Source organism: Ovis aries, chromosome 3 (genome assembly GCF_016772045.2).
Source record: "Ovis aries strain OAR_USU_Benz2616 breed Rambouillet chromosome 3, ARS-UI_Ramb_v3.0, whole genome shotgun sequence".
NCBI lineage: Eukaryota > Metazoa > Chordata > Mammalia > Artiodactyla > Bovidae > Ovis > Ovis aries.
This window is the reverse complement of record NC_056056.1, coordinates 190,443,631-190,471,019: the sequence shown is the minus strand read 5'-3', so window position 1 is coordinate 190,471,019 and position 27,389 is coordinate 190,443,631. Positions and strand designations below refer to the sequence as shown.

Here is a 27,389-nt window from a genome sequence, read left to right as displayed (position 1 = left end):
ACAATTCTCAGTCGTGCTTCCAGACTGTGGTGAAGTTTCATAAGGTTAAACTAATTGTCTGATCATTACTCTTGGTTCCCTAGACTAATTATTTGAGAAGAACTTCATTCACTATGCTTTAAAATATGCATTACCATCGAGTAGAATGCTTTTCCTTAGTGTACTTCTGTGGTATTATCAACAGTAGCATTGGTACATCCCCTGGAGGGGGTCATGGCAACCCACTCCAGTATTCTTGCCTTGAGAATCTCCATGGCCAGGGCAGGCCACTGTCATGGGGTCGCAAAGAATTGGACATGACTGAGTGACCAAGCACAGCACAGCACAGCATTGGTATACCTTTAGTCATTTTTATGCCTTTAGTCATTTTTATACCTTTAGTCTCATTATAGATTGAAGAGGTTCAGTTCAGTTGCTCAGTCGTGTCCAACTCTTTGCAACCCCATGAACCGCAGCATGCCAGGCCTCCCTGTCCATCACCAACTCCTGGAGTTTACCCGAACTCATGTCCATTGAGTCAGTGATGCCATCAAACCATCCTATCCTCTGTCGTCCCCTTTTCCTCCTGCTCTCAATCCTTCCCAGCATCAGGGTCTTTTCCAATGAGTCAGCTCTTCCCATCAGGTGGCCAAAATATCGGAGTTTCAGCTTCAACATCAGTCCTTCCAATGAACACCCAGGACTAATCTCCTTTAGGATGGACTGGCTGGATCTCCTTGCAGTCCAAGGGACTCTCAAGAGTCTTCTCCAACACCACAGGTCAAAAGCATCAGTTCTTCGGCGCTCAGCTTTCTTTATAGTCCAACTCTCACATCCATACGTGACTACTGGAAAAACCACAGCCTTGACTAGATGGACCTTTGGTGACAAAGTAATGTCTCTGCTTTTTAATATGCTGTCTAGGTTGGTCATAACTTTCTTTCCAAGGAGTAAGCGTTTTTTAATTTCATGGCTGCAAGCACCATCTGCAGTGATTTTTGAGCCCATAAAAATAAACTCAGCCACTGTTTCCACTGTTTCCCCATCTATTTGCCATGAAGAGTTTCAATAAAACATTAACAGAAAAAAAAAAACAGATTTAGTTAAACACATTGGAAAGGGCCTGTTAATGGAGGAAAACTTAGTTTGGTAACTTGGAGCTCAGTGAGTGAGAGTAAAGGAAATGACTTCTTACTCTAATAGATGACAGATTTTGAGAAAAATATAAAACTACACTATTTGGTATTACAGTGAATTCATGTGCTGATATCTTTAATGTGAAACTATTTTAAGTAGTTTTAGACCTAGAACTATAATAAGTCCTCACTTATATAAGGTGCTTCCACTGAGACATACATGCATAGGAAGAACTGCTAAAGCCATCTAAATTCAAGTAATATTTCAAATTATATCTTTTCTAAATCATTTCACAACTTTAATAATATGCAATTTTGGGGTAAACTGCTGATGAGTTTTTTACAAAATATGATCAAGGAATTTGAGGAGCAGAAGTTATTCAAAATTCAATTTTTATCAGATCAAGACCAAAGATTTTTAGATAATATCTTTTCATATAAACAAATTTGATACCTTTTTATTTGTTGTTTTCATGAATGTCCAATCACAAATCTTGCAAAATCTTATTTTAAGTGTACAGGTCTCCATTTTGTTTCTTACTGCATACTTAAATAATGTGACATCCAGGGCCCATTTACTCATTCTTTATTTTTCCCCCCTTAGAAATCAGTGCATTACATCCACTCATGTCTTCTTAACTAAAGCAAGTCACATGGTCATGATCACCCCTAATTTTAAGGGGGAGAGGAGTATAATCTTCCTACATGTCCAGGAAAGGGAAGAAAACTGGAAATATTGTTGAAATCTAGTAAAGCTACCAAGCTGAGAGGAAAAATAATTTTTTTCTTTAATTTTAAAAGCTACCAGATTGCTCAAAAAACATTTCTTTAACAGTGACAACTTTTAAAGAAGAACAAATCACTTATTTCCAACCTCTCTGAAGTATCAGTTATATATAGGTTTCCAGATTCTCTTACTTTTATGCCTTTTTGATTTTTTCATCATTGTAATCACACTCTGAATACCATTCTTTTTACTGACCATTGTGTCTTATATCCATCTTTTACATTGCCGTAGAATCATTACAATTTTTGATTCTGGTGTAATCAAATGGCATTTTTTCAATTAAATGTGTTCTTAGAATACCTAATAATACTTATTCTGATTTCTAATTCATATTCAACTTAACTCTTAATCCTACCTGTGTTTAAAGAAAACAAACCAACAAACCAATATAATATTTTAAGCACTTACAGGAAAACCTGGTCCTCCCTAAAATAAAATTGCCCATGGCCAAACAGAAAGCTGCTCAGTTCTGAGAAAGTTCTATTAAATGCTAGAGAAACAATTTATTTTACCATAATAGGTAAGTGGCTTGAAAATCCTGGAAACAGAATGAAGAGAGCAGAAACCAATTACCAAAATATGATTATTATAACATATTATTGGGCTTTCCAGGTGGCACTAGTGGTAAGGAATCCACCAGCCAATGCAGGAGACAGAGGAGACTCAGGTTCTATCTGTGGGTCAGGAAGTTCCTCTGGGTAGGAAATAGCTACCCATTCCAGTATTCTTGCCTGGGAAATCCATGGCAGAGAAGACTGGCCAGCTACAGTCCATGGGGCCACAGAGAGTCAGACAGAGTGAGTGAGTGAGCACATAGCACCTAACGTATTATTATATCTAAAGATGTCAGTTTTTAAAAGAGAAGTACAACGGTTTTAAAAAATTAGTTTTTACTTCATTAAATTCTTTCTTACAAAACCAAAACCTGAAGAAGTAACTAATCCTTCAGTTTGTGAAAGTATTTATCACAAGTTCCCTTAAGTGAATTTGAAATATAATAAATACCCACAAATTAAATTGCTTCAAAGCTTTTGCAGAATGAACCTAAAATAAAAATGAGCAATTTATGTGCTCAACTTTAGGATGTAGAAGCAACAAGCTCAACTATAAATAGTGACTCTGATATAGAAGGCAAGGGGAAAAAACTCCACATTCAACACGGAGCCATTGGTTAGAAAATGGCTTTCAGTTTCTAGCTGTTTAGGAAACAATCTTGAGAATGCATCAAGAGAATCTACTAACCCCCGTTACATGAAGAAAAAAATGTACACTTAAAGTGTCCTACCATTTGCTCTTCGACATCACCTTGTCCCTCAGCTTTTGTTTCTTCCTCATGAACTGAGTTAGACTCATTTTCTTGTTGTTTTTTCTCTTCTTGGAGATCTTTGCTGACTGCTGTTGGCACACTCTTAACTTCTTCTTTGACGAAGTCAGTTATTATGGAAATGTTTTCTTGTGATGGTGTTAGAACAGGGCTCAGGGGTGTGACATGATCGTAGTGAGTATGCAGGAGGCGTAGAGCAATGTCAGATGTTGCTAATATCCTTGGGATTTCAAATCCAGTTTGTGTCTCAGAGAATCTGATACTTCTGTGCCTGTTAATCAATTTAACAAAACAGATGAGGCTCTATGAAGTTCTCTGTCCGCTGTGAATTTATACCTAAGCATCATTTCCTCTTTAATTTCACCAGAGTTTGGAGTACTTGTGGATACCCTTAACTTGCTTTCTTTGCAAGCATTTAGACCAGGTTGCTGCTGTTACAGTCTCAAAACTGTCTCTTGGGATCCATGGCTCCATACTCTTCTCTGTCTCTGGGAGTTCCTTCTCTGGTTCCTTTGTACAGCCGCCTTCCTAACCATGACTGAGCGACTGAACTGATCTGAACTTCCTAACCATCCCTTAAATGCTGATGTCACTCAGCTTTCCAGCCTGAGTCCTTTTATCTCCTTCTACATATTCTCCCTGGATATTATTTCTATGACTTCAGTGAGCTCTATGCTTCCTAGGGGAAGAATCATCCCTGAATGAACTATAAAAGGTTAAAAAGACCTCCCTTACATATGTGTGCGCATATGTAATAAAGTTCATAAGATTGATATCTAAAAAGTTAAGAACTACTGATCTGTATGCTAATAACTTCTCCAAACATGTCTCCAAACCTTGGGCTTCCCTAGTGTCTCAGTGGTAAAGAATCTGTCTGCCAGTGCAGGACATGCAGGTTTGATCCCTGAGTCAAGAAGATCCCCTGAAGGAAACGGAAACGCGTTCCAGTCATCTCGCCTGGGAAATCCCATGGACAGAGGAGCCTGGCAGGCTACAATCCATGGGGTCACAAAAGAGTTGGACACAACTTAGCGACTAAACAACAACAACAATGCTAATAATGCCTCCAAATACGTTTCCAACTCACATTTCTCTCAATGCCTTCAGACAGTTACACTTTGATGTCTCATAGGTAACTTCAAATTCAACAAGTCCCACACTGAACTTACCATCCCAACCACCCTCTTCATCACCATCAAAGTAAAACAAAAGTTGTTCTGCCACCACTGTTCCTTATCTTAGTAAAAGAATACCATCTAATTCTCTTTCTAAACCTGGGTAGTTAATACAAAGCTGTTCGTTTTACTTTTATTCTTTTAAAGTTATACAGATTACTTTCTGCCAGAGGGCGGTCTACTGGTTAGGATGCCATGTTTTCACTGCCATGGCTGTGGGTTCAGTTCCTGGTTGGGGAAATAAGATTCTGCAAGCTGCACAGTGTGACCAAAAATAAATGAATAAAAAATTTAATTAAAATTTAAACCACAGAGTATTTGGTAGCAAATAGAACTTGGAAAATATTTTGTTCCTTCCTTTTACTAAATATCAAAAATAAAGTCAATTTTTCCCATTGTTGTTGACTAGTCTTTTTAGAACTGGGACTAGAAATCTAGACCTCCTAACTTTTTTATTCTGATAATTTTTCTCTAAAACTCACTGTGCCATATTAACTCAACTATTTTGAAACATTTGAGTAAAACAGCACCCAACTGATAATGAATTTGTCATTATCTCTATTATTCCTCAAAATGATATTACTTTGTTGAAAATATCATTTAAATATCTAAAAAGTAATAAATATGAAATTATTTTTGAAAGTATTATTTTTAAATTTTAAATAAATATTTTTAAATTTTTACAATGTTGTGTTGGCTTCTGCCATATAACAACACAAATCAGCCATAATTATGCATACATACCCGGTTCCCTTGTGGCTCAGCTGGTAAAGAATCTGCCTGCAATGCGGGAGACCTGGGTTTGATCCCTGGGTAAGGAAGATTCCCCTGGAGAAGGGAAAGGCTACCCACTCCAGTATTCTGGCCTGGAGAATTCCATGCACTTTATACTCCATGGGGTCACAAAGAGTCAGACACAACTGACTGACTTTCTCTTTCACTCTCCCTCCCTAGCCTCTCTCCCCTTTCCCTATCCCATCCCTCTAGGTCATCACGGAGCACCAGACTGGGCTCCCTGTTGCTACGCAGCAACTTCTCACCAACTATCCATCTTACACCTGATAGTGCATATATGTTGATGCTACTTTCACAGTTCACACAAAATAAATTTTTTAAAAGCTTCAGACTGTCCCATAAGGAAGCACCTGTCACTTCTACTTTTTGGTGGGGAGGGAGGCTGAGTGAGTGAAAAAAAGAGGAAGACCCCGATATCTAGCCAGTATATATTTATACTAGACATCCTGTTATGTATGACCTTTACATGTACTAACATTTAATCTTCAGCCCAATCCTATTAAGTGATAAAAATAATTTCACTGTTGATATACTGAGACCTTACAAGGCTAAGTAACTTGCCTAAGATAAACAACAGGTCTCAGAATTAAACCCTAACTGGCTGAGTTCCTAAGATGGGTTTTTATAAGTATGCCATGCTGTAATGCAACAGGCATCTGCTTGGTCATGTGACTCTAATGTCTTCAGACCTATAGCATCACCCATGGCAATACCTTGGATTCTTCTTGAGGTTTGCCCATATATAGAGAGTAACACTTTCATCTCGAATGACTTTTTCCATATTTCCACTGTCCAGATCAGCTAAAGTACTAGCTTGCTGTAAGAAAAAAAGAAAACATTATTAAGATTAGAGGCCTCATAAATTATACAATTTAGGTAAGTTATTTCATCAGTTAGCTGTTGGATTCCCTTCAATACTTAAAAAAGTAATTTTGGTAAAAATAAGGTTCAATAAAAATAACAAAGAATTGTTTTAAATAATTCTCTAAATGATACAAATGTATTTACGCACTTAAATGTGTTCCCCCTTTTCTAGTTTCTCTTAAGGTGTCTAAGGATGGTAGTTGCTCCTGTATTCCCAGGTAGCTCTCGTAGATTGCTTTTAGATTACCCTTTTCAATTTTAACATTATCGTGACTTCTCATTTTAACTATATATCCTAATCTTAACTTTATCCTTACCCTATGCTACTGCAAAAGTTAGCCTATTCCTGAACACACCAAGTTTACAAAACAAAATATCCCTATGAGTTCTGTATTTTACTAGTCTAATACTCGATAACCAACATACCATTTAAGGATATTCTTTAGCATTCTTTAATAAAGACTAAAATAGATTCATGCCTCTTGTGTAAGACATTAGTTCTTTCAAAGGACTTAAATAAGTCAATATGTATTCAGCTCCTATAATGTAAAAACTTAAAAGTACTGGAAATTGAATTTACTGCTATTTGTTTTTAAAGTAATTGTTCTGTGACGTCCGTGGCAGTGGTTAGGACTTCACTGAAGAGGGGTACAGGTTCAATCCCTGGTGGGAAAACTAAGATCCCACCCATCCCATGTCATGTTTGCAGATGACATGATCCTCTACATGGAAAACCCTAAAGACTCCACCAGAAAATTACTAGAGCTAATCAATGAATATAGTAAAGTTGCAGGATATAAAATCAACACACAGAAATCCCTTGCATTCCTATACACGAATAATGAGAAAGTAGAAAAAGAAATTAAGGAAACAATTCCATTCACCATTGCAATGAAAAGAATAAAATACTTAGGAATATATCTACCTAAAGAAACTAAAGACCTATATATAGAAAACTATAAAACAATGATGAAAGAAATCAAAGAGGACACTAATAGATGGAGAAATATACCATGTTCATGGATCGGAAGAATCAATATAGCGAAAATGAGTATACTACCCAAAGCAATTTACAAATTCAATGCAATCCCTATCAAGCTACCAGCCACATTTTTCACAGAACTAGAACAAATAATTTCAAGATTTGTATGGAAATACAAAAAACCTCGAATAGCCAAAGCAATCTTGAGAAAGAAGAATGGAACTGGAGGAATCAACTTGCCTGACTTCATCAAGACAGTATGGTACTGGCACAAAGACAGACATATAGATCAATGGAACAAAATAGAAAGCCCAGAGATAAATCCACACACATATGGACACCTTATCTTTGACAAAGGAGGCAAGAATATACAATGGAGTAAAGACAATCTCTTTAACAAGTGGTGCTGGGAAAACTGGTCAACCACTTGTAAAAGAATGAAACTAGATCACTTTCTAACACCGCACACAAAAATAAACTCAAAATGGATTAAAGATCTAAATGTAAGATCAGAAACTATAAAACTCCTAGAGGAGAACATAGGCAAAACACTCTCAGACATAAATCACAGCAGGATCCTCTATGATCCACCTCCCAGAATGCTGGAAATAAAAGCAAAAATAAACAAATGGGATCTAATTAAAATTAAAAGCTTCTGCACAACAAAGGAAAATATAAGCAAGGTGAAAAGACAGCCTTCTGAATGGGAGAAAATAATAGCAAATGAAGCAACTGACAAACAACTGATCTCAAAAATATACAAGCAACTTCTGCAGCTCAACTCCAGAAAAATAATCGACCCAATCAAAAAATGGGCCAAAGAACTAAATAGACATTTCTCCAAAGAAGACATACGGATGGCTAACAAACACATGAAAAGATGCTCAACATCACTCATTATTAGAGAAATGCAAATCAAAACCACAATGAGGTACCACTTCACACCAGTCAGAATGGCTGCGATCCAAAAATCTGCAAGCAATAAATGCTGGAGAGGGTGTGGAGAAAAGGGAACCCTCCTACACTGTTGGTGGGAATGCAAACTAGTACAGCCACTATGGAGAACAGTGTGGAGATTCCTTAAAAATTGCAAATAGAACTACCTTATGACCCAGCAATCCCACTTCTGGGCATACACACCGAGGAAACCAGAATTGAAAGAGACACATGTACCCCAATGTTCATCGCAGCACTGTTTATAATAGCCAGGACATGGAAACAACCTAGATGTCCATCAGCAGATGAATGGGTAAGAAAGCTGTGGTACATATACACAATGGAGTATTACTCAGCAGTTAAAAAGAATTCATTTGAATCAGTTCTGATGAGATGGATGAAACTGGAGCCGATTATACAGAGTGAAGTAAGCCAGAAAGAAAAACACCAATACAGTATACTAACACATATATATGGAATTTAGGAAGATGGCAATGACGACCCTGTATGCAAGACAGGGAAAGAGACACAGATGTGTATAACGGACTTTTGGACTCAGAGGGAGAGGGAGAGGGTGGGATGATTTGGGAGAATGCCATTCTAACATGTATACTATCATGTGAATTGAATCGCCAGTCTATGTCTGACGCAGGATGCAGCATGCTTGGGGCTGGTGCATGGGGATGACCCAGAAAGATGTTATGGGGAGGGAGGTGGGAGGGGGGTTCATGTTTGGGAATGCATGTAAGAATTAAAGATTTTAAAATTTAAAAAATAAAAAAAAAAATAAATTAAAAAAAATAAATAAATAAAATAAAATTCTCAACAAACAAAAAAAAAAAATTAAAAAAAAAAAGCAAAAATAAACAAATGGGATCTAATTAAAATGAAAAGCTTCTGCACAACAAAGGAAAATATAAGCAAGGTGAAAAGACAGCCTTCTGAATGGGAGAAAATAATAGCAAATGAAGCAACTGACAAACAACTAATCTCAAAAATATACAAGCAACTCCTGCAGCTCAATTCCAGAAAAATAAACGACCCAATCAAAAAATGGGCCAAAGAACTAAATAGACACTTCTCCAAAGAAGACATACGGATGGCTAACAAACACATGAAAAGATGCTCAACATCACTCATTATCAGAGAAATGCAAATCAAAACCACAATGAGGTACCACTTCACACCAGTCAGAATGGCTGCAATCCAAAAATCTGCAAGCAATAAATGCTGGAGAGGGTGTGGAGAAAAGGGAACCCTCCTACACTGTTGGTGGGAATGCAAACTAGTACAGCCACTATGGAGAACAGTGTGGAGATTCCTTTAAAAATTGCAAATAGAACTACCTTATGACCCAGCAATCCCACTGCTGGGCATACACACCAAGGAAACCAGAATGGAAAGAGACACATGTACCCCAATGTTCATCGCAGCACTGTTTATAATAGCCAGGACATGGAAACAACCTAGATGTCCATCAGCAGATGAATGGATAAGAAAGCTGTGGTACATATACACAATGGAGTATTACTCAGCCATTAAAAAGAATTCATTTGAATCAGTTCTGATGAGATGGATGAAACTGGAGCCGATTATACAGAGTGAAGTAAGCCAGAAAGAAAAACACCAATACAGTATACTAACACATATATATGGAATTTAGGAAGAATGCAATGACAACCCTGTATGCAAGACAGCAAAAAAGACACAGATGTGTAGAACGGACTTTTGGACTCAGAGGGAGAGGGAGAGGGTGGGATGATTTGGGAGAATGGCATTCTAACATGTATACTATCATGTAAGAATTGAATCGCCAGTCTATGTCTGACGCAGGATACAGCATGCTTGGGGCTGGTGCATGGGGATGACCCAGAGAGATGTTATGGGGAGGGAGGTGGGAGGGGGGTTCATGTTTGGGAACGCATGTAAGAATTAAAGATTTTAAAATTAAAAAAATAAAAAACTGAAAAAAAAACAAAAAACAAAAAACTAAGATCCCACATGTCACTCAGTGCGGCATAAATAACAAAACTGTTGTAGAACTGTTCCGCATTGTGTGAATTTATCCAGCTGTTCCCTCACAGCTTTACTTACTCCTCTATCTTCTTTATTTTTTGTACATTGGAAGTTAGGTCAAGGTAGGTTTCATCAGATTAGATGAATGATTTTCTGCAAGAAGGTACCTTATGGGAAGTTGTGTTCTTTACATTGCATCCTATCAGGAGGCATATGATGTCCTACTGTTAGCAATGTGGACTTGATCACTGAGTTCAGGTGGTGACTACCCATATCTTACTTGATCACTGAGTTCAGGTGGTGACTACCCATATCTTCCCATTGCAAAGTACATTTATCCTAGTCAGTAAGTAATCTGTGGTCAAATACTTTGGCATTATGAGAATGACATGCTCCTAAACTTTTCACCTAATTACTGAGGTAGCTGTTAATTATCTTTATCAGTTATTACGCTGGAGATTGAAAAGTGGTGATTATCTTACTGACCATTCCTTCCACCTTCATCAGATGGTATTCTATAAAGAATTGTTCTCTCTACCCCACCTCACTTTCCCTCTTCCTTTCTGGGGTATCACTGTAGACTCATGAATTTTTATTTTAATCAATGTGCTTTAATAAATTATAGTCGTTGTTCTTTCCGATATTCAAATTATCTCCAACTTGACCACTGGAGCTTTTTTAAGCTAGTCTTGTCCCTTTACCTATGACTCCATTAGTCTTTGAACATTTACTTGCTTTTTAGCACAAGATAATGCAAAAACTCATCTTGCAATAACAATCTCATCTTTCAAATTCCCTGCCCCAAGCTTGAATCAGCTATTTACCCCAATTAGAACTTATTCCTTTTCACGGAATAAAGAGAAATCTGGTTCATACTGATATTTCCATTACAAATTTAACACTACAGTGTTTTTTCTAATCTTCTCTTCTATATAACATATCTTTTCTTCTCTTAAAATAAAAATCTTGATCAGTAATAATTATAACACATTTCCTTACTGGCTTTTTCTTGCAATATAAATAAGATAGTTGCAAAATTTTAATATGAATATTACAGCTAAGAATAACTTAACAATAATAAGCCTTCTTTGCAGTTCTTTTTGTAATTAGAACACATTTTACCAAGTCTATAAAGGTTACTGTGTTCTAGACCAGAAGAAAAAAGAAACCAAGACACAAAATAGCCAAAAGCAAGGTAGGATCTTACACTGTTTCCTGATTTAAAAAAACAAAGGCAAACAAAAACTATAGGAGATATTCATGGAATATTAGGGAAAATTTGAATATGGACTGGATATTAGAATATATTATGGAATTATTATTAACTTTCATGGATATAATAATAATGGCTCTATAATTAGTTGAACATTACCATTTGTGCTAAGATATTTGGTAAAAAAAAGAGTGACTACCAATAATTGTAATCTTGTGTAAACTGATTCATCTAGAGTGAATATCTAACATACAAGGTTTTGTGAATTTATTTCCATAATAGTCCTAGTAAACTTTAGCAAGTATAAGAGAAAATATCTAGAATTTAGCTATATTGATAATGTTTTATTTCTTTAAAAATAAAATATTCAGTTGATAAATACATTGTGCCTTAAATTATTCTGACTTTTCCTCAACCTTTTAAATCTTCAAAAAAATGATATTGGATTTTAAAAGTTATATAATACAAAATCATAACACAAAAGATATTAACAACATATAAAGCAAGACATCACACTTACTCTGAGAAGTATTTCTGTGGCTCTGTTAAACTTAAGATGAAGGAGCTCCTGCAGTTCTAGAATTGATCCTTGGTACTGGATTATATTTTTCCCTTGCAAATCATATGGTGGAGTTTCCAATAAAATTAACTTCAATTTCTCAATTAACTATAAAGTTAAAGTAAAAACACAAAGCAAAAATTTACCATAAAAGTAATCTTCTGAAAAACAAAGGAAAAAGTGAAATATGGGATGTTTTACCATTTTTGAGTTAAGGAACATATCACCAGTAAAACATATAAAAATAGTTTCCTGTATTTATTCTGTTAGAAAAGGTCATGAGGAAATAAAATATTTCCTCCCAAAACTCCACTATAAGAATCCTCAACTATGTGTAACGAGCTGTTCTCAGCAAGCTGATAGAGGAGGCCCATTACCCAAGACTGTGGAACAATAGAAACAGTAACAATATGGTAACAATGAGAAGAGTGAGCAGAAACAGAAGAGGAGAATCACTAATATCTACTAAATACTTACTGTGTGCCAAGACCTGTGTTCCAAATGCTTTATATGTTTTAATCCATTTAATTTTCATCATAAGTCTATGGGTAGATACTGTTTATTGTGCCTATTTTGTAGATGAGGAAACTGAAGCAACCTAGTTCCACCAGTGAGGAGCTTAGAAGATGCCACTCCATCCTATCAAGTGAAAGGCTGAACAGACTCAAAAAACCAACAACTTCTTTATGTATCACAAAGCAGGAGGAGGGGTAAAGGAAGCATTTTGAAATATACAAGAGCACTCTGTTCTTCTTAACAAGGCTTGATCTCAAGGAAAATTAAGAGCAAGTTTGGCCTGCTGGAATTTTTTTTCAATTAATTTAATTGGAGGTTAGTTACTTTACAATACTGTGGTGGTTTTTGCCATACATTGACATGAGTCAGCCAGGGATGTACATGTGTCCCACCATCCTGAAACTCCCTCTCACCTCCCTCTCCACCCCATCCCTCTGGGTTGTGCCAGAGCACCAGCTTTGGATGCCTGCTTCATGCATTGAATTTGCACTGGTCATCTATTTTATATATGGCAATATACATGTTTCAATGCTATTCTCTCATATTATCCCACTCTTGCCTTCTCCTACATAGTTGAAGAGTCTGTTCTTTACTTCTGTATCTCTTTTGCTGTCTTGCATATAGGGTCATTGTTACAGTCTTTCTAAATTCCACATACATGCAGTAATATACTCTATTGGTATTTCTCTTTCTGGCTGACTTCACTGTGTATAATAGGCTCCAGTTTTGGAACTGACTCAAATGTTTTCTTTTTTATAGCTGAGTAGTATTCCATTGGAATGCAAAAGTAGGAAGTCAAGAAACACCTGGAGTAAGAGGCAAATTTGGCCTTGGAATACAGAATGAAGCAGGGCAAAGACTAATAGAGTTTTGCCAAGAAAATGCACTGGTCATAGTAAACACCCTCTTCCAACAACACAAGAGAAGACTCTGCACATGGATATCACCAGATGGTCAACACCGAAATCAGATTGATCATACTAATTATATTCTTTGCAGCCAAAGATGGAGAAGCTCTATACAGTCAGCAAAAACAAGACCAGGAGCTGACTGTGGCTCAGATCATGAACTCCTTTTTACGAAATTCAGACTTGAATTGAATAAAGTAGGGGAAACCACTAGACCATTCAGGTATGACCTAAATCAAATCCCTTATGATTATACAGTGGAAGTGAGAAATAGATTTAAGGGACTAGATCTGATAGACAGAGTGCCTGATTAACTACGGACTGAGGTTCATGACATTGTACAGAGGACAGGGATCAAGACCATCCCCATGGAAAAGAAATGCAAAAAAAAAAAAGCAAAATGGCTGTCTGAAGAGGCCTTACAAATAGCTGTGAAAAGAAGAGAAGCGAAAAGCAAAGGAGAAAAGGAAAGATATAAGCATCTGAATGCAGAGTTCCAAAGAATGGCAAGAAGAGATAAGAAAGCCTTCTTCTGTGATCAGTACAAATAAATAGAGGAAAACAACAGAATGGGAAAGACTAGAGATCTCTTCAAGAAAATTAGAGATACAAGGGAACATTTCATGCAAAGATGGGATTGATAAAGGACAGAAATGGTATGGACCTAACAGAAGCAGAAGATATTAAGAAGAGGTGGCAAGAATTCACAGAAGAACTGTACAAAAAGATCTTCATGACCCAGATATTCACGATGGTGTGATCATTCACCTAGAGCCAGACATCCTAGAATGTGAAGTCAAGTGGGCCTTAGAAAGCATCACTATGAACAAAGCTAGTGGAGGTGAAGGAATTCCAGTTGAGCTATTTCAAATCTTGAAAGATGATGCTGTGAAAGTGTTGCACTCGATATGCCAGCAAATTTGGAAAAGTCAGCAGTGGTCACAGGACTGGAAAAGGTCAGTTTTCATTCCAATCCCAAAGAAAGGCAATGCCAAAGAATGCTCAAACTACTGCACAATTGCACTCATCTCACATGCTAGTAAAGTAATGGTCAAAATTCTCCAAGCCAGGCTTCAGCAATACGTGAATCGTGAAATTCCAGATGTCCAAGCTGGTTTTAGAAAAGGCAGAGGAACCAGATATCAAATTGCCAACATCCACTGGATCATGGAAAAGGCAAAAGAGTCCCAGAAAAACATTGATTTCTGCTTTATTGACTATGCCAAAGCCTTTGACTGTGTGGATCACAATAAACTGTGGGAAATCCTGAAAGAGATGGGAATACCAGACAACCTGACCTGCCTCTTGAGAAACCTGTATGCAGGTCAGGAAGTAACAGTTAGAGCTGGACATGGAACAACAGACTGGTTCCAAATAGGAAAAGGAGTATGTCAGGGTAGTACATTGTCACCCTGCTTATTTAACTTCTATGCAGAGTACATCATGAGAAACACTGGACTGGAAGAAGCACAAGCTGGAATCAAGATTGCCAGGAGAAATATCAATCACCTCAGATATGTAGATGACACCACCCTTATGGCAGAAAATGAAGAGGAACTAAAAAACCTCTTGATGAAAGTGAAAGAGGAGAGTGAAAAAGTTGACTTAAAGCTCAACATTCAGAAAACGAAAATCATGGCATCTGGTCCCATCACTTCATGGCAAATAGATGGGGAAACAGTGGAAACAGTGTCAGGCTTTATTTTTTGGGCTCCAAAATCACTGCAGATGGTGACTGCAGCCATGAAATTAAAAGACGCTTACTCCTTGGAAGGAAAGTTATGACCAACCTAGATAGCATATTCAAAAGCAGAGACTTTGCCAACAAAGGTCCATCTAGTCAAGGCTATGGTTTTTCCTCTGGTCATGTATGGATGTGAGAGTTGCACTGTGAAGAAGGCTGAGCGCCTAAGAATTGATGCTTTTGAACTGTGGTGTTGGAGAAGACTCTTGAGAGTCCCTTGGACTGCAAGGAGATCCAACAAGTCCATTCTGAAGGAGATCAGCCCTGGGATTTCTTTGGAAGGAATGATGCTAAAGCTGAAACTCCCGTACTTTGGCCACCTCATGAGAAGAGTTGACTCATTGGAAAAGACTCTGATGCTGGGAGGGATCGGGGGCAGGAGAAGAAGGGGACGACAGAGGATGAGATGGCTGGATGGCATTACTGACTCAATGGACGTGAGTCTGAGTGAACTCCAGGAGTTGGTGATGGACAGGGAGGCCTGGCATGCTGCGATTCACCAGGTCGCAAAGAGTTGGACACGACTGAGCGACTGAACTGAATATTCCATTGTGTATATGTACCACGATTTCCTTATCCATTCATCTGCTAATGGATATCTAGGTTGCTTCCATGTCCTAGCTATTATAAACAGTACTGCAATGAACACTGGGGTACATGTGTCTCTTTCAATTTTGGTTTCCTTGGTGTATATGCCAGCAGTGGGATTGCTGGGTCATAAGGCAGTTCTATTTCCAGTTTTTTAAGGAATCTCCACACTGTTCTCCATAGCCACTGTACTAGTTTGCATTCCCACCAACAGTGTAAGAGGGTTCCCTTTTCTCCACACCCTCTCCAGTTTTATCGTTTGTAGACTTTTTGATGGCAGCCATTCTGACCGGCGTGAGATGGTACCTCATTGTGGTTTTGATTTGCATTTCTCTGATAATGAGCGATGTTGAGCATCTTTTCAAGTGTTTGTTAGCCACCTGTATGTCTTCTATGGAGAAATGTCTGTTTAGTTCTTTGGCGCATTTTTTGATCAGGTTGTTTATTTTTCTGGTATTGAGCTGCATGAATTGCTTATATATTTTGGAGATTAATTCTTTGTCAGTTGCTTCATTTGCTATTATTTTCTCTCATTCTGAAGGCTGCCTTTTCACCTCGCTTATAGTTTCCTTTGTTGTGCAAAAGCTTTTAGGTTTAATTAGGTCTCATTTGTTTATTTTTGTTTTTATTTCCATTCCTCTGGGAGGTAGATCATAGAGGATCTTGCTGTGATTTATGTGAAAGAGTGTTCTGCCTACATTTCCTCTAAGAGTTTTATGGTTTCTGATCTTACATTTAGACCTTTAATCCATTTTGAGTTTACTTTCGTATATGGTGTTAGAAAGTGTTCTAGAGTCATTCTTTTACAGGAGGTTGACCAGTTTTCCCAGCGCCACTTGTTATTTGAAATTGTCTTTTCTCCATTGTATATTTTTGCCCCCTTTGTCAAAGATAAGGTGTCCAAAGGGGCATGGATTTATCTCTGAGCTTTCTATTTTGTCCCACTGATCTATATTTCTGTCTTTGTGCCAGTATCATACTGTCTTGATGACTGTAGCTTTGTAGTATAGTCTGAAGTCAGGCAGGTTGATTCCTCCAGTTCCATTCTTCTTTTTCAAGATTGCTTTGGTTGTTCGAGGTTTTCTGTGTTTCCATATGAATTTTGAAACTACTTGTTTTAGTTCTGTGAAAAATACCATTGGTAGCTTAATAGGGATTGCACTGAATCTATAGTTTGCTTTGGGCAGTACACTCATTTTCACTATATTGATTCTTCCAATCCACAAACATGGTACTTTTCTCCATTTATTTGTGTCATCTTTGATTTCTTTCATCAGTGTTTTATAGTTTTCTACATATAGGTCTTCTGTTTCTTTAGGTAAATTTATTTCTAAGTATTTTATTCTTTTCACTGCAAAAGTGAGTGGGATTGTTTCCTTAATTTCTGTTTTCTCATTAGTAGTATATAGGAATGCAAGGGATTTCTGTGTATTAATTTCATATCCTGCAACTTTACTATAGTCATTGATTAGCTGCAGTAATTTTCTGGTTGTATCTTTACGGTTTTTTATGTAGAGGATCCTGTCATTTGCAAACAGAGTTTTACTTCTTTTCCAGTCTGGATTCCTTTTAGTTCTTTTTCTTCTCTGACTGCTATGGCTAGGACTTCCAAAACTATGTTGAATAGTAGTGATGAGTGTGGGCACCCTTGTCTTGTTCCTGATTTTAGAGGAAATGCTTTCAATTTTTTGCAATTGAGGATAATGTTTGTTGTGGGTTTGTCGTGTATGGCTCTTATTATGTTGAGGTATGTTCCTTCAGTGCCTACTTTCTGGAGAGTTTTGATCATAAATGAGTGTTGAATTTTGCCAAAGGCTTTCTCTGCATCTATTAAGATAATCATATGGTTTTTATCTTTCAATTTGTTAATGTGGTGTACCACATTGATTGATTTGTGAATATTGAAGAATCCTTGCATCACTGGGATAAAGCCCACTTGGTCATGATGTATGATCTTTTTAGTATGTTGTTGGATTCTGTTTCCTAGAATTTCACTGAGGATTTTTGCATCTGTGTTTATCAGTGATACTGGTCTGTAGTTTACCTTTTTTGTGGCATCTTTGTCTGGTTTTGGTATTAGGGTGATGGTGGCCTCATAGAATGAGTTTGGGAGTTTGCCTTCCTCTGCAATTTTCTGGAAGAGTTTGAGTAGAATAGGTGTTAGCTCCTCTCTGAATTTTTGGTAGAATTCACCTGTGAAGCCATCTGGTCCCGGGCTTTTGTTTGTTGGAAGATTTTTGATTATAGCTTCAATTTCCTTGTTTGTGATGTGTCTGTTAAGATTTTCTATTTCTTCCTGGTTCAGTTTTGGAAGGTTATGCTTTTCTAAGAATTTGTCCATTTCTTCCAAATTGTCCATTTTATTGGCATATAATTGCTCATAGTAGTCTCTTACTATCTTTCATATTTCTGTGTTGTCATTTCTCCATTTTGATTTCTAACTTTATTGATTTGATTCTTCTCCCTTTTTTTTCTCTATTTCTGCTCTGATTTTTCAGAGCCTAACTCACCCAGGAGTAGGGAAAAATCCAAATCCAACTGGCTTTAGTCATTCCCTCTCACCTAAGAAAGGACAGGAAAAGTTAAAAACACTTGTGGATTCATTGTCCAGAGACATAGGATTACTTAAAGACTGAGACCTAATCACAAGACTACAGAACTCTTCCTTCACACCTCACTACCACATTACACAAGGCTTATTTACAACAGTTCTTTTACCCAGTCCATCATATCTGGCTATCAAGAAAAAAGTACAAGGTATACCAAACGGCAAAAACCACAAATTGAAAAGACAAAGCAAGCCTCAGAACCATACATGGTAGAACCAGACAGACATGGTGGGATATGAAGATTAGAACAGGAATTTAAAACACCTGTGATTAATGTGCTATAGGTTCTAATGGATAAAGTAGACAGCATGCAAGAATTAGATGGGTGATGTAAAACTGAAAGATGGAAATCCCAAGAAAGAACCAAAAAGGAATGCTAGAGGCCATTTCATCAGAAACAAAGAATACCTTTGATGGGCTTATTCCTCAACTGGACACAGCTGAGGAAGGTTATCTCTGAGAGCATTTATCAAGAGAATCCTCGAAAACCAAAAAGCAAAGAGAACAAAGACTGAAAAAAGCCAGTACAGAATAACCAAGGAGTTTGGAACAACTTAAAATAAATGTGGCACACACATAATGGAAATACAAGGAGGAAAAGAAGGAAAGAAACAGAAGAAATATTTGAAATAAAAATGGCTGAGAATTTCCCTCAAACTAATGTCAGACACCAAACCACAGATTGAGGAATCTCAGAGAATCACAAGTAAGATAAATGCCCCAGAAACATGTTTATGCATATCATTTTCAAAGGACAGAAAATAAAAAATAAAGAAAAATTCCTGAAAGCAGCCCAAGGGGAAAAACACCTTACCTTTAGAAAAACAAAGTTAAGAATTATATCCAACTTCTCAGAAATCATACAACCAAGTGGAGAGACATTCAGTGTTGGGAAAAATTAAGGCACAGTATGATCAAGGAACAGCAAATAAATAGCAGAACGTAATTTTTTTCCTACAGAAGACAGCAACCAGCTTTATTTTAGGAAATAATCACATGCAATGGAATAGGATTTTTTACTGTAATCAGAATGACCTTTTGATGTGCTGTGAAGCATGAAAGCAATGACTGAGTAAACTCAGCTGAAAAGCAGTACAGCATATAAAGAATAAAAGAGTAGAATTTAATTTTGAAAAGTGACATAGATAATATATAGAAAATTTCTAACGCAAGAGAGAGAGCATAGTCATGCTGGGTAGTGTGGGCTCAAGCCAGAAACCTGGGCTTCGTCCTCACCCTCTTACCAGTGGCATGATCTGGGACAAGTTATTTAACATCTGAGTCTCGCTTTCTTCATTTGAAAAATGGGGATGATGGTGCCTACCTCACAGGGTTACTGGAGTTACTGCACAGCAGCAACATGAGTAACCTAAACCAGCCTGAGAATGTCTGCCATAGCAAGGCTTACATAAGAATTTGCCATACAAATAAATTTGATAATTTGGAACTTGATGTTTACTGTGAGATAGTGCTCAGTTGCATCCTACTCTTTGCACCCCATGGACTGTAGCGAACTCTGAGTTTGCTCCCCAGCGGGCCCCTCTGTCCATGGTTTTCCAGGCAAGAATATTGGAGTGGGTTTCCATTTCCTACTCCAGGGCATCTTCCTGACCCAGGGATCAAACCCACATCACTTGAGTCTCCTGCATTGGCAGGTGGATTCTTCACCACTGAGCCACTTGGGAAGCCCTACCATGGGATTACTGCTGTCCAGTTCTTTTCGTTCATCTTGTGACTTCTGCTGTTATTGATTACTCTCCTTGGCTGTCTCCTGTTTTATTTTACTTATCCTTTTCTCATTTTCCCTACTATTTATTATTTCTGCCTCTATACTCCACATTTGTAACAGGAAGATGTCATACCCAGCTCATCACTGGTGAACTCTAGTACTACTTCCTGCTGCCTCTGCTAGTTAAAGAGCAGCAGATTCCTGGACCAGCATCACATCATGGCAGTCTCAGTCGGGAGAGAGGATATGAAAGAACACTCTATGAGGACTCTGTCAGCAGCCAAACCCCTCATGGGAGGCTCTTTGGAATCTTTGGAAAGTCAGAGTAAGGCTCATCTAAGGTCTCGTAGGGGACCATAAGCAAGTCACTATCTGTTTCTTCGTGTGTAAAATGAATCTCATAAGCTTGTTTTCCAGATTAAATTAGGCAAACATATTATGACCTTAACAGTCTGGAGTTATTCCACTCTATAGGCACATGGAGAAGTAAACCACAGTGATAAGAACGGCAACATGGTAAGGAAATGAAACAAAAAGCATTAGAGAATAAAAGGACCAAGAGGAGTGAATCCTTTGTGTTGGTGTTGTTCAGTTGCTAAGTCATGTTCAACTCTTTGTGACTCCACGGACTGCAGCATGCCAGGCTCCTCAGTCCTTCACTATCTCCCAGAGTTTGCTCAAGTGCGTGTCCATTGAGTCAGTGAAACTACCTAACCATTTCATCCTCTGCCATCCTCTTCTCTTTTTGCCTTTAATCTTTCCTAGCATCAAGTTCTTTCCCAATGAGTCAGCTCTTCGTATCAGATAGCCAGTTTCCATTGCTACATTGGTGTATCTAAGTGTGGATTCTTTTCTGTTTACCCTAACTTGGGATTTGTTGGGCTTCTGAGGATTCTGGGAAATTGTCAGCCTAATGAATATTGTCTCTTCCTTATTCTACATCTCCTTCTGGTACTCCTTGTCAATAAACCTTTAGTCCTTTTTGTTCCATCATACATGTCTGTTAACTACTCCTTGATAATTTTCCATCTCTTCACTGTGCTGTATTCTGATAAATTCTTCCAATCTAACTACTGACTCACTCATTATTAAGAATTCTTGGTAGAGACATTATTGTTTTGCCTTCATCAAGCTAAATGTGAACCAATCAAGTGCATATCATCACCCTTCACAGTGCAGATTTTCATCTATTATCCACATTACCTTTCTGAGGCTCTCAGCCATAAAAGGGTCTCTGATATCACTTGCTACCTTGCTTGTACCTTAGGCTTGCCTCCTGATGCTCCTTTAAACCAATGATAAGCCATGAAAGATTAACAAATAGACACTTTCTAGGAAGCCACTGACTTTGACACTTGTCCACTTTTCTGAATTGTCTTATGGACTCCAAGATTTTTCCTTTACTTTCCTTTGAGCTAGGCAATGGATTTAAATGTCACAACTTTTTTTCCTGGCATTTTAAAGTGCATGGTAAGTGGTAGTGCCTCAGGTTAACCTATCCATCCTATTTGTAGAAATAGAAAGTAGGATATTCTTATTCATCTTTGTACTTACAGTGCTTAAAAGAGGTGCTTGGCTTATAGTTAACATTAAAAAAAATATGTGTAATGAATCACTGAAAAGTGGATAATTCTGGCTGAAGATAAAATCATACACTTTTACACTTGTTATCTACATAAATGGGTGCAACTTGATTTTTTTCTGGAATTGGATACACTTACAGTTAACGTTACAGTTTTGGACTTCCCTGGTAGCTCAGGTGGTAAAGCGTCTGCCTACAACGTGGGAGACCTGGGTTCTATCCCTGGGTTGGGAAGACCCCCTGGAGAAGGAAATGGCAACCCACTCCAGTACTCTTGCCTGGAAAATTCCATGGATGGAGGAGCATGGAAGGCTATAGTCCGTGGGGTCACAAACAGTTGGACACAACTGACAGACATCACTTTCACTTTCACATTTCACAGTTAACGTTTCAGATTTGTTAGGCTGATCTTACTAAGCTGGTGAGAGGTTTTTAGGAGTGGTAAAAATAAAAAATAAAATAAAAACACGAGCAAATATTTTTCTTCCTAACCAAGAAAGAAGTAGTGTTACTAACTGGCAAATGCAATAATTTTTTCTATTTTTGGAGTCAATATCAGACTATAACTTAAAATCACAGAATAAAGCTTAAATACTTACATTTAGCACTAGTTTACTCTTCTCAATCACTTCCTCTAAAGTCTCATTGGTTTCCTCTTTCCACAAGGTAATAAAAGTATTAATTTCTTGGGCTATTGAAGGATCAGGACTCCCATCACATTGAATGTAGTGTTTCCACTGTGGAACAGAAATGCTTGCAAGTTCTCACTGATGAAAATTCCACCAAAGATTAAATTACTTCTTTTTCGAGGTATGAACTCTTACAACCTAGTTTTCCAATTCAGGCGAAAACATATTACGATTTTAGTTACTTGAAGATGTCTCTAAAATACCCAAATATCTCTGCATCAATATAACTTATAAGCTTCAATAACTCAAATAAATAGAAATTATATCTATTGTCACATTTTACTTTTAAAACAGTGTTTATGAGATAATTTTGTTTTGCTTTCCTTGCTAATCATATAGCTCCTATCTTTACACAAGTTTAACATTTGGGTTAATTTATATTTCTCAAATTATTACTAATATTAATCGCCATGTCATTTTCATATGTCATTCATTCACTGTGCAGTCTATGCAAACTCTACATTTGTAATCGTGTTGTTTGTGTGTGTGTGTGTGTGTGTGTGTGTGTGAGACTTGTTCAGTCATGTACGACTCTTTGCGACCCCATGGACTGAAGCTCACCAGGCTCCTCTGTCTGTGGAATTCTTCAGGCAAAAATACTGGAGTGGGTTGCCATTTCCTTTCCCAAGGGATCTTTCTGACCCAGGGATTGAACCTGGGTCTCCCACATTGCAGGCAGATTCTTTACCATCTGAACCACCAGAGAAGCCCAATCATATTGTGATTACAATTTTTTTGCTTTAAGTTATACTATAATCTTTGCCATATTATTACAGTTTTTCCTTTTTAACCACTGATATTGTTTCCAAAGCTGCACTGTTTTGAACAACACTCGACTGCCTCAGTGTCAAACTTTTTATATTTTAATTTAGGATAACTTCCTCAGTATAAATTCCCCAAAATTAAATCTGAGTCAAAGGATATAAAAATGTCAAGGATCTTATTGACAAATAGATTTCTTAAAAGCTATATGAATTTAATTAGCTACAAGCAAATGAGAGAGATCTGTCAGATTAAATTTTTTATAGACACATTTAAAGTTTCCTGTTATTAAGATGGATATCGGATTATAACTCCCTCTTATGGTATAAAAGCGTTAGCTAAAAAAATAAAATCAGTCCTACCTGGGAAAGAAATCTATTATCTCGTTTCAATTTCTCTGCTTCAGGAAAACATGCTTCTAATAAATAAAGTTCTTCAAGCTCTTCATTTCTCCTTTCTAGATCCTGTTTCATGGGGATAGATACATTGATCTTTTTTTAATTTCAGCTTTGTATTTTGTAAGTAGCATCTAAAATATACTGGATAAATATTTAATTTCAAGATGAATACTACAAATTCATTTAAATGTAACTGATATTTCATGACCGGGATAATCACAATGGTGTGATCACTCATCTAGAGCCAGACATCCTGGAATGTGAAGTCAAGTAAGCCTTAGAAACTATCACTACGAACAAAGCTAGTGGAGGTGAAGGAATTCCAGTTGAGCTATTTCAAATCTTGAAAGATGATGCTGTGAAAGTGCTGCACTCAATATGCCAGCAAACTTGGAAAGCTCAGCAGTGGCCACAGAACTGGAAAAGGTCAGTTTTCATTCCAATCCCAAAGAAAGGCAATGCCAAAGAATGCTCAAACTACTGCATAATTGCACTCATCTCACACGCTAGTAAAGTAATGGTCAAAATTCTCCAAGCCAGGCTTTAGCAATACGTGAACCGTGAACTTGCTGGTGTTCAAGCTGGTTTTAGAAAAAGGCAGAAGAACCAGATATCAAAGTGCCAACATTCTCTGGATTATGGAAAAAGCAAGAGAGTTCCAGAAAAACATCGATTTCTGCTTTATTGACTATGCCAAGCCTTTGACTGTGTGGATCACAATAAACTGTGGGAAATTCTGAAAGAGATGGGAATACCAGACAACCTGACCTGCCTCTTGAGAAATCTGTATGCAGGCCAGGAAGCAACAGTTAGACCTGGACATGGAACAACGGACTGGTTCCAAATAGGAAAAGGAGTATGTCAGGGTAGTACATTGTCACCCTGCTTATTTAACTTATATGCAGAGTTCATCATGAGAAACACTGGACTGGAAGAAGCACAAGCTGGAATCAAGATTGTTGGGAGAAATATCAATCACCTCAGATATGCAGATGATACCACCCTTATGGCAGAAAGTGAAGAAGAACTAAAAAGCCTCTTGATGAAAGTAAAAGAGGAGAGTGAAAAAGTTGGCTTAAAGCTCAACATTCAGAAAACGAAAATCATGGCATCTGGTCCCATCATTTCATGGGAAATAGATGGGAAACAGTAGAAACAGTGTCAGACTTTATTTTTTGGGCTCCAAAATCACTGCAGATGGTGACTGCAGCCATGAAATTAAAAGACACTTACTCCTTGGAAGGAAAGTTATAACCAACCTAGACAGCATATTCAAAACAGAGACATGACTGTGTCGACTAAGGTCCATCTAGTTAAGGCTATGGTTTTTCCAGTAGTCACGTATGGGTGTGAGAGTTGGACTGTGAAGAAGGCTGAGCACCAAAGAATCGATGCTTTTGAACCGTGGTGTTGGAGAAGACTCTTTAGAGTCCCTTGGACTGCAAGGAGATCCAACCAGTCCATTCTGAAGGAGATCAGCCCTGGGATTTCTTTGGAAGGAATGATGCTAAAGCTGAAACTCCAGTACTTTGGCCACCTCATGCGAAGAGTTGACTCATTGGAAAAGACTCTGATGCTGGGAGGGATTGGGGGCAGGAGGAGAAGGGGACGACCGAGGATGAGATGGCTGGATGGCATCACGGACTCGATGGACGTGAGTCTGAGTGAACTCCGGGAGTTGGTGATGGACAGGGAGGCCTGGCGTGCTGCGATTCATGGGGTCACAAAGAGTCAGACACGACTGAGTGACTGAACTGAACTGAACTGAACTGAACTGATATTTCTAAAAGGTTTCATCTGAAACAGTGGTGTATATAGTGTGATATGCAGCCTCCAGGTGGATTCTCCAAATTCCTTCGGGATCAGTGAGGTCAAATCTATTTTAATGACAATACTACAACTTTATTTGCTCTTTTTGCAGGATACACCATTGCAAGATCATGTAAAATTGCTGGCGCCTTTGTTCAAATCAAGGCACAAGCTTTATTAGTGGTCGTATCCTTCAGGAGAGAGGGGTGATAAGCAGCCAGGTTCACATAAGAATGACCTGATGAAGAAGTAAAAATTATTAATTGTATTAAACATAAAAACTTAAGTATATGTCCTTCGATATTCTGTGTGGTAAGATGGGAAGAATGCATAGAGCACTCTTGCTGCATATCAAAGAACAATGCTATCTTGAGAAATTAACATCTGTGCAACTGTTTGAGTACTTTGGCAGAACTTCTGTCAGAAATGAATGAACTGACCATGTCACTTTCAGGAAACACTGCTGCCCTTGATAAAATTCAAGCTTTCAGATAAAAGCTTGAATTTTAGAAAACCCGTATCACTACTAGGGAGCCTGACAGTTTCCCGATCCTTAAAACGTTTTCTGGTTTGGCTGGAGCTGACACTAATGCATGTGATCTTTTTGATAATGAATTATAAGAATACATCAACATTTGGAAGCAAATAATTCAGTGAACCATTTTTTCCCAAGCTATCAAGTCATGATGTTGCAAAATCATGTGTCAATAAAAGATTTATTCGGAGTATAAAAATAGATCAACATTTTAGTGTAACAGAGTACATAAAGTTCATTTATTTGGTTTCAGATTCCACATTAAGATGCTACCACCTATTGAGTTTCAGTATAGTATCAAGGCAAGAATCCACAATCATCTGAAAGGCTGTTACAATATTTTTCGTTTTTCCAACTATCTATATGAGGCCAAATTTTCTTTCTTTATATCTACTTCAATCGAAACAACACACACTGTAACAGATGGAATAATGAAGTAAGGAGGAGATCCAGGAGGGCTTCTCAGGTGGTACTAGTGGTAAAGAACCTGCCTGCCCATGAAGGTTAGAAGTAAGGAATTCAGGTTAGATCCCTGGGTTGGGAAGATCTCTTGGAGGAAGGCATGGCAACCCACTCCAGTATTCTTGCCTAGAGAAATATCATGGACAGAGGAGTCTGGCAGAATGCAGTCCATAGGGTCGCAGAGTCGGACACGACTGAAGTGACTCAGCATACATATGAGATCCAGTTGTCTTTTGTTAAGTCAGACACTAAAGAGCTTTAAGAGATAAAAACAATGCCACTCATTTCCCTAATTTAAATATACATTTATGTGGTAACGGATGTTAACTAGATTTATTGTGGGATCATTTCACAATACATGCAACTATTGAATCATTATGTCATACATTTGAAACTAACATAATTTTATAACTCAATAAATACTGCAATTGTTTTTTTTCTTTAAGTATGTTTAATGTGTTTACTTCTTAATTCATGTTTACATTTAACAATGTCTAATCTCTATTAATACAATAAATATCTTGAAATTTGTTTTAATTTCTAATATGATAAATATTTATACATATAAACTGTCTAAACAAAAACTTCTTGGGGATCTTCACTTTTTAATAGTGATGAGGCTTTGTCCTGAGATTAAAAGGTCTCAGAACTACTGATTCAATAATGAAGAAATCTGGTGAAAAAGAGAAGTGAAATTTTAAAAGGAGAGGTAGAATTTGAACATTTTTTGGTTCCTATATTTAATTATCCATAAGATAGATTGAGAATAATAACTTAATGGTTATAAGCATGAGCTCTGAAGCAAGACTACTTCTACCTAAGTCTTGGCTATGAAATTTATTATCTGTTTAATCTGTCCATATTCCCCAATTTCCTCATCTGTGAAATGTGGGTAATAATTTACCCACCATAACTTTATGGTAGGATCAAATGAGTTAAATCAGTTCATACAGGCCTAAATATTATGGGTATCTATGGAAGAGGATGATATTAAATAGCCAAATAGATCTGATTGCTGTTGTTTTAGTTTCTAAGTCATGTCTGACTTTTTGTGACCCAGTGGACTGTAGCCCACCAGGCTACTCGGTCCATGGGATCTCCCAGGCAAAAATACCAGAGTGGGTCGCATTTCCTTCTCTAAAATAGATCTGATAGCCACACAGTTTGTCTTCAGTAATAATATCATTAATGTTAACTTACTTTGGCTTCAAGCTTTTGCAATTTCTCATTCTCAATTCGTTGCATTTCAAGTCTTTCCATTTCTTCTTTTTCATATTTCACACGTGCTTCTT

General features: G+C 37.4%; 1 protein-coding gene across 13 annotated transcripts in view; it reads right to left on the bottom strand.

The window, feature by feature from the left end:
* Positions 1–27,389, bottom strand: part of DNAI7 (dynein axonemal intermediate chain 7) — a 91,949-nt gene that overhangs the window by 46,331 nt on the left and 18,229 nt on the right. For 6 of the 13 annotated variants that reach the window (XM_027967809.3, XM_027967810.3, XM_027967813.3 and 3 more), the window contains 6 exons: positions 27,298–27,389; positions 23,256–23,357; positions 22,042–22,179; positions 11,728–11,874; positions 5,910–6,013; positions 3,188–3,497 (listed from right to left, as the gene is read on the bottom strand). In XM_027967809.3, coding sequence (XP_027823610.1) covers positions 3,188–3,497; positions 5,910–6,013; positions 11,728–11,874; positions 22,042–22,179; positions 23,256–23,357; positions 27,298–27,389 — 893 coding nt within the window. Of the gene's footprint in view, positions 1–3,187; positions 3,498–5,909; positions 6,014–11,727; positions 11,875–18,032; positions 18,085–22,041; positions 22,180–23,255; positions 23,358–27,297 lie in introns of those variants that run through there. The other 7 variants (XM_060413313.1, XM_042247385.2, XM_042247384.2 and 4 more) reach the window with 4 other exon arrangements.